We start from the raw sequence: 15,402 nt of genomic DNA on the forward strand, positions 1-15,402 counted from the left end.
AAAAAAAAAAAGAATCATTCCAAGAGACAGCAGAGCAGTGTACCAAAGTGGAGCTCTTCTAAGTCTCTAGCCCTGGGTGCCTACAGGTCTCATATCCACGAAGCCACCGCTTTAGTGCATAGACAAGGAAACGGAGGCTCAGAAAGGCCAAGTCCCTTCAACTACATCACACAGCTAGGATAAGTGGAGATTTGGAAGTGCCACTTCTGCTTTCCTACTGGCTAGTCTTCCCGTGATTTCTCCAAGGTCCGATGCCGCAGCCGTGTCAATGGCTATTGTCCTACGTCTGTACCAGGTCAGGTAGTCAATCTTACATCTCACCCAGAGGAGGGCGATGGCAAGAGACCCCAGCTGGACCCCACGCTTTCTCTCCCCTCTCCCTTTGTACTTTCTCTCCATCCTTTGATAGCTTGCCTGCCTCTTCTCCTCATCCCGAGCGAGCCCCTCCTCCTCTCCTGCCCTCTTACCCCCAGCTCTTGTTCTCTGGGCCCTTCATCTGTCTCCAACAATGGCAGCTGGTCCCAGAGAGTTCCTCATTTATTTGAAGTTGATTAAATAGCAATTAATGGTGAAAAGCTACACTTGAAGAGTTTTAATAAGCACGGGTATTTATAGATATAAAACAATACCACGCCAATGTCTCCTGATTAACTCATACCCGTAACAATGCTTAATCTTTTCCTTTTCAGGGCCGGATGTTTATAAAGGATGTTTTGAAATTTAATTGGTATTGTGAAAAGATAGCCTATAGCAAGTTAATTAGACACTAATTAGACCCTAAAAATACTAATCAGAAACACTAAGTGGCATTTAATAAGTATGTTAAATATCCTCTTTATTTTAGTTATCTTGTTTCATAGCAATTAAATTGCCCAACTTCCTTGGAGTAGATGGAGAAATGAGTTTAATGTTTTAATTTAATTTAATTAATGTAAATTTGAATTAATTATGCTGTTGGAATTAATTGTGTGGTATGTTCCCCAGCAAGTGTAAAATTTGGGTAAATATTATTTTATTGGTCTTAAGCTAATTACAATCACTACCATTTTAAATAAAATAAAGGAAAAAAGAGTTCCTTTACAGATATCTTAAAATAGTATCACTGGGTCTTACCCACAAAAAAAAAAAAAAAAGAAAGAAAAGAAAAAAAAAAAGAAAAGAAAGTGACCCATGAAGCCATTCATAAGGCAAGGCTAGTGTGATTCTGAGAATAAGTCATATTGGCTTCTCTCTCTAGCTTCACAACTGAGACCAAAATGGCCTCAGGGTCATAGCATCTCAAGACTGCTATGAACAACACACATCCTCGGGGTGAAACTGAAGGGTCACAAAGTTCCCCAGATTTCTCAGTGTTATGGTTTGGATTTAAAGTACCCACTTTCCTGCCCAAAAGCTCACAAGATGTTGAAGGTTCTGTCTCTGGCTGGTGGGTCCAATCATTGACAGGCGATTTATTAATAAATGCTCTCTCATCAATTAATGCATTGATGAATTTACGGCGCAGGGTCAAGCCAGCCTGCCTGCCTGCCTTCCTTCCTTCCTTCCTTCCTTCCTTCCTTCCTTCCTTCCTTCCTTCCTTCCTTCCTTCCCTCCTTCCTCTCTTCCATCCCTCCTTCCCTTCCTCCCTCCCTCCTTCCTTCTTTGCTGGGTATACGATGCGTATGGGTACATATGTGAGTGTGGGCTTGGGTGTGCTACGGTGTACGCGTGGAGCTCGGAGGACAACCTTGGGTGTTTCCTCTTGCTTTCACTGCTTGCAGCAGTGTCTCCTGTTGTTCACTGTTTGCATATGCCGGGCTGGCTGGCTGGCCAGCTCCTGGTGATTCCCTTTGCTCTGCCTCCCTTATCCTGGTAGGGCTCTGCTGAGATTAGGGATGTGAATGGTGACTGTGTCCGGCTTGTCACATGGGCTGTAAACTCAGGTTATGGCCTTGCATGGCAAGTCAATCATCTCCCCAGACCAAGGCTGATTTTCTTAAAAATTTGTTTTGTTGATTTGACTTTGAAACCATGTAAATATTGTACATAATTATAGGATAAAATTAAATTTAAAAAAATCAATCCCTAAAAAATCAAAAAACAACGTGAAGTCAATGAACCTAATAGGATATTGAGCTGTAGACAAATTACAGTGAGGGAAACTATTCAAAAGACATCATAGCAGAGCGGTGTGAAGTGTGTCTCCTGTGGGTTACATCTCAACACCACAAAAGATGCCGATCATTTGAGGCTGTCGGTCAGTAGCATTACACTCCCGCTATGGTCCTGAAGCTGTTGTGTGTCTGTGGGATGAGACTGTTGGCGCCGAGGAAGTTGTGCAAGAACTAGATTTTTACTGTGGACAAAAAAGATACAAACAAGAGAGAAAACCTGCAATCTTGATGTTGAATGGGAACCATCAGGATACATTAAAAAAAAACAAAAACAAAAACAAAAAACTAGCCGGGCTTGGTGGCGCATGCCTTTAATCCCAGCACTCGGGAGGCAGAGGCAGGCGGATTTCTGAGTTCGAGGCCAGCCTGGTCTACAAAGTGAGTGCCAGGACAGCCAGGGCTACACAGAGAAACCCAGTCTCGAAAAACAAAAACAAAACAAAACAAAACAAAAAAAACCAAAAAAAACCCAAAAAACTTTTTAGAGAGTTTCATGCAGCCCAGGCTGTCCTTGAACTTGCTGTGTGGCCAAGAATGACCTTGAACTTCTGGCATCCCTACTACCTGCACCGCTTATTGCCAGGATTACAGGTGTTATCATGCCTGACTTGTGTGCTATTGTGAGACAGAAGACAGGGCTTTCTGCCTGCTAGGCAAACACTAAGTCATACGGCCAACCCCATCCATGTGCTTTGTATTTAAGAGATTCTCCTTCTTCCTGTCATTTAAGAGTCTAGAAGCAATACTATCTGTGGAGCAAGAGACACTCCTGGTAGCCACATCATGGTATCTATTCTTTCTATCTCAAGAGATCTGGAGTTCCTTGGGAAAATGTCTGACAACGAAGAGCTTCTTTTTCCCTACCCTGGGCTGGGATTTGAACCCAGGGACTCACATGTGCCAGGCAGTCACCTCAACACTAGACTATACCCCAGCTCTCTCTTTACTTTTTTTTTGAGACAGGGTCTCACTGAATTCCTCTGTTTAGCCTCACCCTAGTTTTGTTTGTTTGTTTGTTTTGTTTTGGGTTTTTTGGTTACTTGACACAAACTTCGTCGTCTGGGAAGAAGAAACCTCAATTGAGACAATGCCTCTGTCAGATTGGTCTGTAGGCCAATCAGTGGGAGCATTTTCTTGACCACTGGTGTGTGTGTGTGTGTGTGTGTGTCGGGGAGCTAACTCTAGCTCATTGTGGGCAACACCACCCCTGGGCTGCTGTTCCTGGTTGTATAAGAAAGCAGGCTGAGAAAGCCACAAAGAGCAAAGCCAGCAGGCAGCACCTTTCCTGGTCTCTGCTTCTTTTAAGTTCCAGCCCTTGCTTGCCTCTGTGATGGGTTAGGATCAAGCCCTTCCTCCCAGAGTTGCTTTTGGTCATGGTCTTTTTCACAGCAACAGAAAGCCAACCGGGGCAGCCTTGAACTCATGCTGTAGCTCAGGCAGTCCTGGACCCTGTGGGTTTTCTGCCTTATCTAACTTCCACATGGCTGGGATTTCAGGCCTGCACCACCAACCCTGGCGGACTTTGTATGTAAATGTTATATACATTTATATAGCTTGAAGTGTCTTGTCATCCCAGCCAGCCAGGCAGTCATCAGTGATGCCTTAGGACCATGCTGGAAAAGACGCAGGAGCCAACTTGAAGGGACCAGTGATCATCTGGCAATAATAAGGCTAATAACAACAGCGGAATGGAGCACAGCAGATGTATTTAGAGATCCTTAAGTACATAACGACATTGCTAAAAGCAAAATGGAGCCAAAGACATCTTCTCCAACCCAAACCTAGCTGTCACCTTAGAGGATGCTAGGGAGCTACTTATAATGCCAAGAATTGAGAAGCTATGGAAAAGAGTCTTTAATTTTTTCCCTAATAAACCCAGAGTTCAGATAGTAGAAAACAGACAAAGGAAAATATCATTTTCCTTCCTGTCTCTTGGCTTCCTTCCTTCCCTCCCCCTCACTCCCCCTCCCTTCTTCCTCCCATCCTCCTCTCTTCCCCCTCTCTCCCTCCATTCCTCCCTCTTTTCCCACCTCATTTCTTCCTTCCTGAAGGCATTTTAGCTAATCAAGAATAAAATTTCCACTCTCATTTTGTAACTCCTATTAAAAAATCACAACCCCTACAAAGGGCTGTTCATGGCCACCAGGTTCACAGTTAAAGGGACAATCAAACTTTGCACCTTCGGATGTCAACACACAGCATCACCGAGGGACCCCCACCTCCCTGCAGAAAAGGTAATCAAACAAACTTGAATCCAGTCGGCCACTGGCTCTACATTCCAATTGTGTGCAGATATAGTACTCAGAGGAACGAGTTAAATGACCCCGTAGGGAGGCAATCAGCAAAATTCAGGGCTGTGGAAAATGCATGGGATGAATGACTAAGTTTCTTCACCAAATAAATCATGAGGAGAGAGAGAGGAAGGGGGAGAGAGAGGGAAGAAGGGAGAGAGGAGGGAGAGAGAGAGGGGGAGAGAGAGAGAGAGAGAGAGAGAGAGAGAGAGAGAGAGAGAGGGAGAGAGAGAGAGAGAGAGAGAGAGAGAGAGAGAGAGAGAGAGAGAGAGAGAGAGAGAGAGAATATGAATGAATATGGGATGGGGAGACTCTAAGATCAGTGGAGACTTTAAACTCAAACCCTTAACCCACGGCCTTCATCTAGATCTAAGAACACATAAATCAGTCAGCAGCAGGAAGTGATTGAGAGGCAATCAAAGAAATCCAAAGGCTGGCAGGATGCATAATGATGGGATGGCTGACATTTTTAGGTATGGTTGTTTTTAATAGAGAGAGCTTGTAGAGACTCTTTCTCTACAAGAACATTTACAGACGGTGTGATGAACTGCCTGAGCTTCACTTCGGCAAGTTGCCCAGGATGGGCTAAGGGCTGGGAGGAGCTCGGAGGTGCAGGGACAAAGCCGGACTGCCACTTGGTCACATTGAAGCTGGAGATGGGTGTAAGGTGGACATTTGAGTCTTCCCCACAACTTGTGTAGATGTCCGAACATTCTAACAACTTGAAGGATGTTCTGATTACGTGCACAGATGGGACAACCATCGCATCCCTCCTATTCTGAAGGCCGAAGAAGCCAAGAGAAAAGACCTCAACTTTGATTCACTTGTACTTCAAAACAAAACCGAAAACAAGCTGAAGGTATCAGTTTACAATAAAACACAGGGATGAGAGTGTAGCTCAGTTGGTAGAGTGCTTGCCTGGCACGCCTGAAGCCCTGGGTTCAATCCCCAGGGCTACACAGACTAGATGTTATAAACCTAGGAACTGGAAAGCGGAGGCAGGAGGGTCAGAAGTTCACAGGCACTTGCACGAGAGAATGAGCAGAGTACGTAGCTGGTTGCCTGGTATTGGGTAAGCCCCCATTAGTGTGACGATACGCTATTGCTGCCCCATGCGTTCGTATGCTCAAAATATCAGGCAGCTGATGGTCACTGGCCCATCTACACAGCTCCTGACTACAGGGGAAAGTTGGGATGAAGCAGGGTTGGGGGGCTTCTGTGGTATCTTCTTGCTCTGGGTCACCGCAGGCTATTGCCCTAGTTGTTCTGGCCACTTGGGGGCCTTTCAGCCCTTGGAGGGCTTTTCATCTTAGAAGCTTGTAGCTTGTCCCTCCCACATGTAGAATAAAACTTGTGCTTAGGCTTGGCAGCCAGAAGCTAATTGTTCCCAGCTCGGCCTCTGTGTTCCACGGCCATGCAGACCTCCTTCCCTCCCCCGAGTCCCAATTAGCAGATTTTTTTTCCGGCCAGTCAGCAACTGCAAGCTTGGGCTACAGCCCCTATCCCAGGAAGATTCTTTTTGGCCCGTGCTCTCTGCCTTCGTGGGATTGAAAGTGCTGTAGCCCAATGGCTCCAGCTCTGGTCTCTAGGTTGCATCAAACACAAGTAGAAGATTCTTTTTGCAAAATAATCTCACTCCTTTCCTCTCCAGCCTCCCAAGCTACCAAGTTGTAACGGTGCAGACGCTTGTCCTTGTGGTACATGCACAGCCTCGGGGCAGAGGACTTAGGGATATGGCAGCTGTCACCTTGCTATCACCGGGACCCTGAACTAAACCCCAGGGTTTGTAATTTTCTCTCCTTTCTCCTGGCCTTCCAGCCCCTTAAATCCTCTGCTTTTTTTTTTCATACCTGGAAACGACCCTGTGACATCTACCTCCTCCTGCTGAGGGCCAAAGCTTCCAAATATGGCATTGGCCTATGCTACCTGGTGTGTCTTCAGTTCTCTCAGAGGACAGCGGGCCTCCTTGCGGGAGGAGAAGGGGACCCCAGGCCTGGGATGCAGGATAGGAGGACTGAGAAGTCCTGATGTCCAGCAGTTAAACTGGCCAGACAACCCAGCCAGCATTAGTATGGCTACAGCTCAGACGCTTCTATTAGTCATTCGCTAGACCGTGTCTGTACTGAACTCATGTGTTGAAGTTTTAGGCTGAACTCCCAGAGTGTGGCTGGGTTTGGAACTTGGGCCCTGAAAGTGCTGCTTAAAGTTGAGTGATGTCATCAGGGACAGGCCCTAGCCCAGTGTGACGGGCACTTTTTGCAAGAAGAGGGGATGAGACCACAGATACTCATGAACATCTAAGGAGAGAGAGTTACATCCACTCTAATCCAAGACATAAGTCGGCAAGAGGCAAGCTGGGGTTTGTAGTTCAACTCTGTCCTAATCCCGAGGCTTTACCCTCACTGTGTTTGGGGTCAAGTACAGCCAGTGGCATGTGACAGTCATACCATAGAGGTAAGGAGTGAGTGACTGGGGTATTGTTTTGATGGAGTACCTCAATGGCCAGGAGTCCACGCCTTGTTTGTGGCTGGAGTTGCTGAAGACAGCCTCTTCTTGGTGACAGCTGGGGCACAGTGTGCTCTCCCAGAATCTTCTATGTAAACCTTGAAAGTCACTGGGGGTGGGGGTGGGGTGTTCCCTGCTTTTATCTGTGACCTCTGCCTGCTGGAGTCTGGTTTCAGAAGCCCACAGTGATTTTACTGCTCTTTGCTGGAGCCCTCCACCCATCCCCCAGCCCTAACACCTTGAGTCCCTCCTGGCTCCCTTCCAAGGAGAGAAGAGACCCTCATCTACCTTGTAGCCCTGGTTGATGCCATTGATGAACTGCGGGCTCGGGGCATTCCAGGTGAATCGGATGGTGGTAGAATTTGTGGCTTCTGCATGCACATTGCCCGGGGGCACTGTGGGAACTAGAGGAAATAAAGAAACTGGTTGTAGCTGATGCCCCCCCCCCCACCTCTGTACCTGTTCATCTTGTCCAGTGTGGTAGAGGACACAGGCAGACTCTAAAGGCAAGGCTTGTCAAACCCAAGGGCCCCCTTCCTCTCCCACTCTCTGGATTAACTCAAGTTCATTAAATTTGTCTGATCTGGGCTGGTGAGATGGCTCGGTGGTTAAGAGCACTGACTGCTCTTCCAGAGGTCCTGAGTTTAATTCCCAGCAACCACATGGTGGCTCACAACCATCCGTTATGAGATCTGATGCCCTCTTCTGGGGTGTCTGAAGACAGCACAGTGTACTCAAATAAAATAAAGAATCTCTTTAAAAAAATTGTCTGATGCACCTCCCAAGCTGTCTTGTTACCCAGTTAATGGTATTCCCAAATAATGGTGTTCCCCAAATACCATAGAAGGTCCCTACACCTCTCCCCACATGACTCCTAACCACTTTGTCCTCCTCCCCTCAGCCATCTGCTCCATGGGAGCCAGGTGTAACGTGGAGATGTCATCTAAGCACCATAATGAAGGCCCAGGTGAAGCCGGCAATGTGGGCTGGGGTGCTCAAAACTGGACACGTGGCATTGTGGCCCCAAAGACCTAGGGGCCTGCAGAAAAGGACGCACCTGGTCTTCCATGGCCCCTGTCTCCACCCACCTCCCTGCAGCGTCCACTCGGTGACTTTGCTGCTGTAGACACCCAGCCCGGCGCTGTTGTAGGCAGCCACCTCGATCTCGTAATTGGTCCAAATGATGAGGTCCTCCAGCAACAGGTTGTTGACGTCAGCATCTGTGATGTTCTTAAACTGGTACCCAACAGGTAGCCCTGCCAGGCAGAATCTGAAGGAAGAGGCGAAGGTGAGTTGAATCAGCCTATAGACGTGTGCTTGGCAAACCGCCCAGAGCAGCCCTGTCTGCTAAAACTTTGTATGCTTCTGGGAACGCTCCATTGCTCCACTGATATGCCCATCTGGGCTGCCTAATAGGGTCACCACTAGAGCACATGCTGCTGGCCATGTGACGATGGCTTTTGTGCAAATGAGGGATGAATTTGACTTTGTTGTAGTTTTAATTGTTTTGAATCATGACAGTTGACTCCTCTCTACTTTGCTGATTAGTGCAGGTCTAGGGAGTATAGCCCAGGATGGCCCGTCTCAAACTATGTAGCTGAGGATAACCTTGAACTCCTAATCCCCCTTCTTCTACCTCCCAAGTGCTGAGACTACAGAGCTGCATCGCCACACCCAATCTATATGAGGCTAGGGATCAAACTCAGAACTTCATGCATGCTAGGCAAACATTCTAATCAATGGAGCCACAGACGTCCCTAGCCCCCCGGAACATTCTTTTTGATGGGTTTGGAAGACACAGACGAGACTGCCAACCACAGAGGCTGAGGGTCCCTAGGGAAGGTGACACAGGTGTCAGCTTTTGGAGGTTATGAACCAGGAAAGCACCCCCTAAATTTAGCTGATTTTCTTTCTCTCCTTGGTACAGTGGCTCCTTTGCTGAGGGGGACTGAGAACCCTGGAGGTTACTGACCTCCCCATATCTACTTTCTGGTGCAAACCAACCATGACAAAGGAAGGGATACCGGCAAGCAAACGTGGGGTGCTCTGCATGGATGGTAAACTAGGCCCAGGGATAAGCATGATGCTTACCTGTTTTAGGCTCTAACAGTTACAGAATCAGAGCCCCCAAAGTGTTTCTACACATTCCCAAAGTCCCAGAGCTGGAAGTGCTAGACTTTAGCATGAATTGGAACAACCCAGAGGCTAGTTAAAACACAGACTGCTAGACTATCCACTTTGGAGGAGGTCTTGGGAACAGACTTGACAACCAGGGTCTCTCGCTGGCATTCAGGTAGCACTTGACCCTGTTGGGTTGGGGACCACACTCTGAGAACTTTTAGGGATAAGCTCCCAAAACCACAGAAAAATCAAGTGATCATGGGGTAGTCAGAGCCATGGGCTCTTCCAACTGTGGGGTGCGGTAGTACCCAGGAATCTTGGTGTGCATGGAAGAGGCACAGACTTGAAGAAGCATTTTGCAACCAGCCAAATTCAGAATACAGATGGGCGTTTCCACTGACTACAAAATCCCAAGATAATTAAAACATTATTAAAACATTATGTGCATGAGTGTTTTGCCTGCATATATGTCTGTGTAGCATGTGTGTGCTTGGGGCCTAGGGAGGCTAAGAGTGGATATTAGATCCCCTGGAACTGGTGCTATAGATGGTATGAACTGCGGTAGAGGGTGCTGGGAACTGAACCCCGGGTCCTTTGGATGAACAACCAGCAAGTCGAAGCATGCTTAACCATTGAACCGTCTCTTCAGCCTCTGAGAAGCATTTTTAAAAAATTTTATTTTTATCTGTGTGGTGGATGTGCCTATGCGATGGTGCACTTGTAGAGATCAGAGGAAAATCTGTAGGAACTGGTTTCTCCCTCTACCATGCGGGTCCCTGGGAACTGAACTCATCCCTGTCCACTGAGGCTCCCAGAATTGGCCTTTGTTTTCAGCAAGAACCAGAAAAACAACCTTCTCCTTTCAGCGGGTTCTTGCCCTGTTGGTTTCCCTACTTGTGCTGGGTCCGATTTTTGGATACTGTGAAGTGACACTGTCATATGCAAAGTTCATGTCGAGAATTGTGCAATTGAACTGCAAAGAGAAATTGCAAAAAACCAAACTGAAACAGAAAAAAAAAAACCCCAAACAAACCCTTTGAATGCTCTAAATAAGTTTGTGCATTTCTGTGTTGAGACCCATTCACCGCTAGCCCTAGTCCGTGGGCTGGACACATCTTCATTTAGATGTCAGGCCTGCAGCAGGACATTCCGGGGTTGTGGGGGAGGTGGGCTGCGGCAGCCCTGGCTTCCATGCAGCCTGCGGGGATTAAACTGTGCCCTTGCTAGGCTGGTCCTACTAGTTTTCAAGGCTATTGGTGTTGTCCGTTCTTCTTTGGCCATTTTACCGTAGCCCTTCTTGTTTCAGTGTGGGCATTTCTCATCACCTGGTCTTTATGTCGGCAAGGATGGACCTTGAGTCTGTACTGTTTTCTAAGCCCCTCCCCCCACTCAGGGTAGGAAGCCCTGATGGCCCTAGAATGGCTCTGTACCTGATGATGTAGCCCTTGAGGATCCCATTCTGGTGGCTCTCGGGAGGTGGTTGCCATTGGATCATGATGGATTGGTTGGTCCGGCCGCTGGCGATGACGTTCTGCGGAGGGGCCGTGGGGGGCTCCTCAGGAAGGGACACCCTAGAGCAGAAACCAGCAATTGTTGATTGAATCTTTCTCTACCCCATCTACAAAGGCGTATAATAAAATGACAAAGGGCTAGCCATACTGCGTACTGTCCCCTGTAACTCTGCACCCTTGTGCTGTGTTTCTGGGCAGCTCATTTCATGTCTCTGAGCTGCTTTCCTTTTGTGAATAATAATAGTAATAGTAATAATAATAATAATAATTTTGGGCCAAGGTCTTGCATTTCATCCCAGGGTGGCCTTGAACCTGTAACCCTCTTCCTTCAGTCTCCTGAGTGTAGGAATGCAGGCACATGCTGATACTGTGCTTGTCTAAATAGTTTTAGGACTAGAAGTATCAGTCATTTCCCACAGGCTTTGGTGGCAGGTCTTATCTAGATCCCCTTGCTGGGTGAGCAGAGCCCCAGGATAGGTGGGTGGCCGTGGGTTGGGGGAAGGAGCCCCAGTTCCAGCCCCAGACTTCTTCTGAGGCCAAGCACCACCTTCCTTTCCCTGGCATGGCCGGGGAACGCCCAAGTGTATTTTTCACACCGCTGACACGTATCCATTAAACACAAAAGTTAATTATTTTTGATGGATGCCTTTCCCTTTTTGTTTATTTTTTATTTTTTTATTTTATTTATTTATTTATTTTATGTTTTTGCTCTCTGATGGATAGGCTCCCAAACAGTGCCGTGTCTGCTCTTAGCTTTTTAAAGTGCGGGTGGTTTAACCTTTCCCGTGGTGATTCAGGAGTATGGGTGCTGAGATTCCGAACGAGGACAAATTGGTGCCCAGAGCAGCCGCCTGCACAGCAGGAGCGGGCAGGGTCTCCTGGGACTCTGAGGGTCCCTGCTGTGATTCTGACATTTTCCAGGGGCTGAGCTCCTGCTTGTTCAGTGCACCTCCTGGGGGCTGAACCCAGCCTGCAATATTGTATATGCTCAGTAAGTAGTATTTATTGTGTGTGTGTGTGTGTGTGTGTGCGCACACACATGCCATAGTGCACATGTGGAGGTCAGAGGACAACATACAGGAAGCAGTTCTCTCCTACCACCGTGTGGGCACTGGGGATTGAACTCTCAGGCCATCAGGCTTGGAGGTGGACGACTTCACCTGCTGAGCCATCTCAACAGGCTCACTTTGTTTTGTTGCTTGCTTGAGATGGGTTTCTCCATGTAGGCCTGGCTGTCTTGGAACTCACTCTGTAGACAGGGCTAGCTTTGAACTCAGAGATTGCCTGACCCTGCCTGTCAAGTGCGGGGATTAAAGGCGTGCGTCACCACGCCTGGTAGTTTGCTGCTTTAGTTAGACTGGCTGGCCAGAGATCTGCCCAGCTCTGCCTTCTCAGCGTCAGGATCACAGGCGGGTGCCACCGTGGCCAGCTTACCCGAAGTTGCTGAGAGCCAGAGCTCAGGTTCTCCCACCAGTCCACCAAGCACGTTCCCCGCTGAGCCATTCCCTAAGCCACACTTGTTGCTGTCTTTGAGACAGGGTCTTCCTCTGTATCCTAGATGGTTTGGCCCAGGCTGAGCTGGAATTCATGATTCTTCTTCAGCCCCACAGACACTAAGATTACAGGCCCCCGCCAATTAGTCCAGCTTGGAAGGCATCTTTTGCAGAGCCAACGGCACAGCTTGGCGCTTATGCTGTGCCACAGCCACTCTGACTTCCTAAATGACAGCTGCTCTCCCGGTAGGGATGGCTTCTTCTCACACAGGGTAAGCCAAGCCGGGTCCAGCTTCCACGGAAATGTGTTCATCGTGAGGCACTCTTGTGTGGATTGCCTAGTTGTCCTTGGTGTCTGTCATCTTGTGAGAGCACTGGGAGGACACCCATGGGCTCTGGAGTCCATTCGGAATCTGACATGGACACTGAGGAGTCCCTCTTCCCCCTGAAACTTCCTGTTTCCTTTGAACCATGATGGAAGCTCACGGGACTGGACAGAATCCGGGAAATCTTTGAACTTGCCCAGCTTGCAGTCATAGGAACGACCTAAGCTTGTTCAAGCCTGTCGTGGACCACGCTGCACCCACAGGACGCTGCCTTTTCCTTTAAGCACATCATTTCCCCATTCTACAGAGTGAAAGACTGAGAGATGCTGAGCCAGACCCGCCCTCTGGCTTGCCCTATGTGTCATCGTGGTTTGGAGGCACTCAGGGGGACACCTGCTCCCCTTACCTTTCTGTGTCCTTACTGAACTGTCCTTTGCCCACATCGTTGACAGCGCACAGGCGGAACTGGTAGGATCGAGCGGGAACCAGTCCCTTGACCATCACTGAGGTGGCTTCTGGGTCCACGCTGGCCAGGAGTATGGTCCAGGGAGCATCTACAGATACACAGGATTAGGGTAGAGGGGCACACTGTGTAGAGGGGGATATGCTCCTCTTTTAAAAAATAATTTTCAAATTTTATTTCCTTTTGTGCATATATGTGTACATCTATGGGCATGCATGTGCTATGTGTTATATGGAGGTCAGAGGACAACTTGAAGGCATTGATTTGCTCCTTGTGGCTCCCAAAGACTGGACTCAGGTCATCAGGCTTGGCAGCAAGTGCTTTTACCAGCTGAGCCATCTTGCCGGCCAGCGATGTGATGGAGTCTACCCTTCATCCCCATCCTTCTCCTTTGGGTGGGAAGGGGAGTGAATGGCTCTATAACTTGGGACAGAATAGGTCACCATGTCAGCTTCTCTGGGTCCTACTAGCTCATGGGATCCAGAGGTTGGAGGGAGCTGGGAGGAAGTGGAGGGGAAGCAGAGGTTCATGGGAACTGAGCTGCCTCAATTCTGGAAAAGCCACACTGAGGGCAGTTGACATTCACAGTGGGGCACTTGTAAGAACAACAGTCTTTGAGGCCACTTCTTGCCAGGTCTTACACAAGCCCCTCCCCTGCATAGTTCAAAGCCAACCTTTGAACTTTCATTGTCCTGCCTATGCCTCCCAAATGCTGGGACACACCAGGCTCCCCCGTGCAAGTCTTGTTGGAGGGTCATAACAGCCTACCAGCTGTTTTGGTAGGCTGTTGGCATGCATGGTCCTAGATGTAAGCCTATGCCCCCTTACACACAAGGAAACCACGGCTGCTCAGGGAGAAGATCTGCTCTGCCCAGGGGTTCAAGAAGTATGTGGTAGGGCTAGCTGACTCACAAGGTGACCTCACAGATCACACCCCATTTTGCTCAGGCTGTGTGGAGACATGGGAAGGTGACAGTGGGGGAACCTTACTGTTTTCTGACATCTCCAAGATGTAGCGCATCAGAGGGCTGTTGCCGTCGAAGGGTTTGGCCCAGGTCAGGTTGATGGCACGTCTCTCCACGGTGCTGAGGGTTGCCACAGGGTGCTCAGGGGCATGGGGGAGCTGCCTGGAGGAGAGATGTGTGTGGAGGGGCCACCCCAAGTCCCCGAGTGCCATGCTCTGCCATCAGGTGACGGCCGAGCTGCACGCTCAGAGAGTCTCCTGTTTCCATGACGCTGTGTACTGGGCGTGTCTTATGGAACTCTGCCCTTCATGCTAAACTGGTCTTCAATTTGCTATGTAGTAGAGAATGACCGTGAACTTCTGATCTGCCTTCTTCCACCTTCCAAACCCTGTCCTTAGATTACAGACATTTGCTGCCCAGCAGCCATTACCATCCTTGTCTAAGCAGCTGTGATAACCCGCAGAGGACCTTCAACAAGATTACCACATGGAAAGCTACTACTGTAGACGTTTCCTAAAATATACAACTCTACATATATAAAAGGCATTTAAATGGAGTTAATCTCTAATAGGAGCACAATGCCTCTCCTAGATACCAGCCTATAATTTTATAGGCTATCCAATAAAAAAAGCCCAGTGGCATGTATGGAGTATCTTTTTCCAGGGTGATTGTCAGTGGGGTCCCATAGCTTCTCTCTGTCATAGGCTGTTGCTGTTTCTCTTGCTTACGTTCCAGAACTTGATGGTAAGACCTTACTGCTGAAGAGACCATATGGCGCCATCAAACTGGTACCAACCTGAAGCTTCATCCCTACTTGCTTGCTTTTACATCTCTGGAAGGTTCAATGTATGCAACCGGGAAGAGAAGGAGTCAGTGTTCTTACCTAGCTGAGACTCCTGCAAGCTACAAGAACAGCTAGCCTGGCAAGACACACCCACTCACTGGTGTAATAGTGGCACAGATGCTATGGGATGTTATGTTAAGTGACCAGAGCCACTTTCTGCTTGGATTCAAGGTCTGTATCACAAAACGGAACTCATAAGATGGGCCTAAAACCCGTGGTCATGGGGGTGGGGTGGGGTGGGGGAGGAGAATCTAACACTATTCTTGTCCTAAGTAGACACAGAAATTAACAGCCTCCTTAGTCTTTATCCTTATACCTCTGGATTCGGGCATCCTTCATTCCTCACTAGAGAAGATGCCCCTTGCAGTAAGTGGTGACAACTACAGAGACCCATGGCTGGCCAGTGTGCTGAGAGGCAGAGACTGTGACGTGCTCAGGTATAAATGTCCATCGTCATCAGATCATCGTGGAAATAAGATCAAGATGTTATATAAGATCAAATCAGCCTACATCCTACAATGGAAGGGGGAAGGCTTGAGTCCCGCCTATAGCTGGAAAGATAAGAAGTCCCCATGCTCCAGTAGACGGTCCCATACCCATGCCATAGGGCCACCACTAAGCGGACTCAGCAGGTTTGAGAACAACAACCATGAGGTGGAGAGGGAAAGGTTGTGAGGTACGGGGGGGGGGATAGGAGGGGAAGGATGGGGGTGGACTTGATCAAGATGCA

At 48.4% G+C, this 15,402-nt stretch overlaps 1 protein-coding gene across 1 annotated transcript in view; it reads right to left on the reverse strand.

Moving 5' to 3' along the window:
* Positions 1–15,402, reverse strand: part of Sdk2 (sidekick cell adhesion molecule 2) — a 281,294-nt gene that overhangs the window by 67,185 nt on the left and 198,707 nt on the right. The window contains exons 14-18 of the mRNA XM_021175806.1: positions 13,854–13,990; positions 12,807–12,954; positions 10,501–10,641; positions 8,038–8,219; positions 7,238–7,353 (exon numbers count right to left, since the gene is read on the reverse strand). Coding sequence (XP_021031465.1) covers positions 7,238–7,353; positions 8,038–8,219; positions 10,501–10,641; positions 12,807–12,954; positions 13,854–13,990 — 724 coding nt within the window. The remainder of the gene's footprint in view (positions 1–7,237; positions 7,354–8,037; positions 8,220–10,500; positions 10,642–12,806; positions 12,955–13,853; positions 13,991–15,402) is intronic.

This window comes from Mus caroli, chromosome 11, assembly GCF_900094665.2.
Source record: "Mus caroli chromosome 11, CAROLI_EIJ_v1.1, whole genome shotgun sequence".
Classification (NCBI taxonomy): Eukaryota; Metazoa; Chordata; class Mammalia; order Rodentia; family Muridae; genus Mus; species Mus caroli.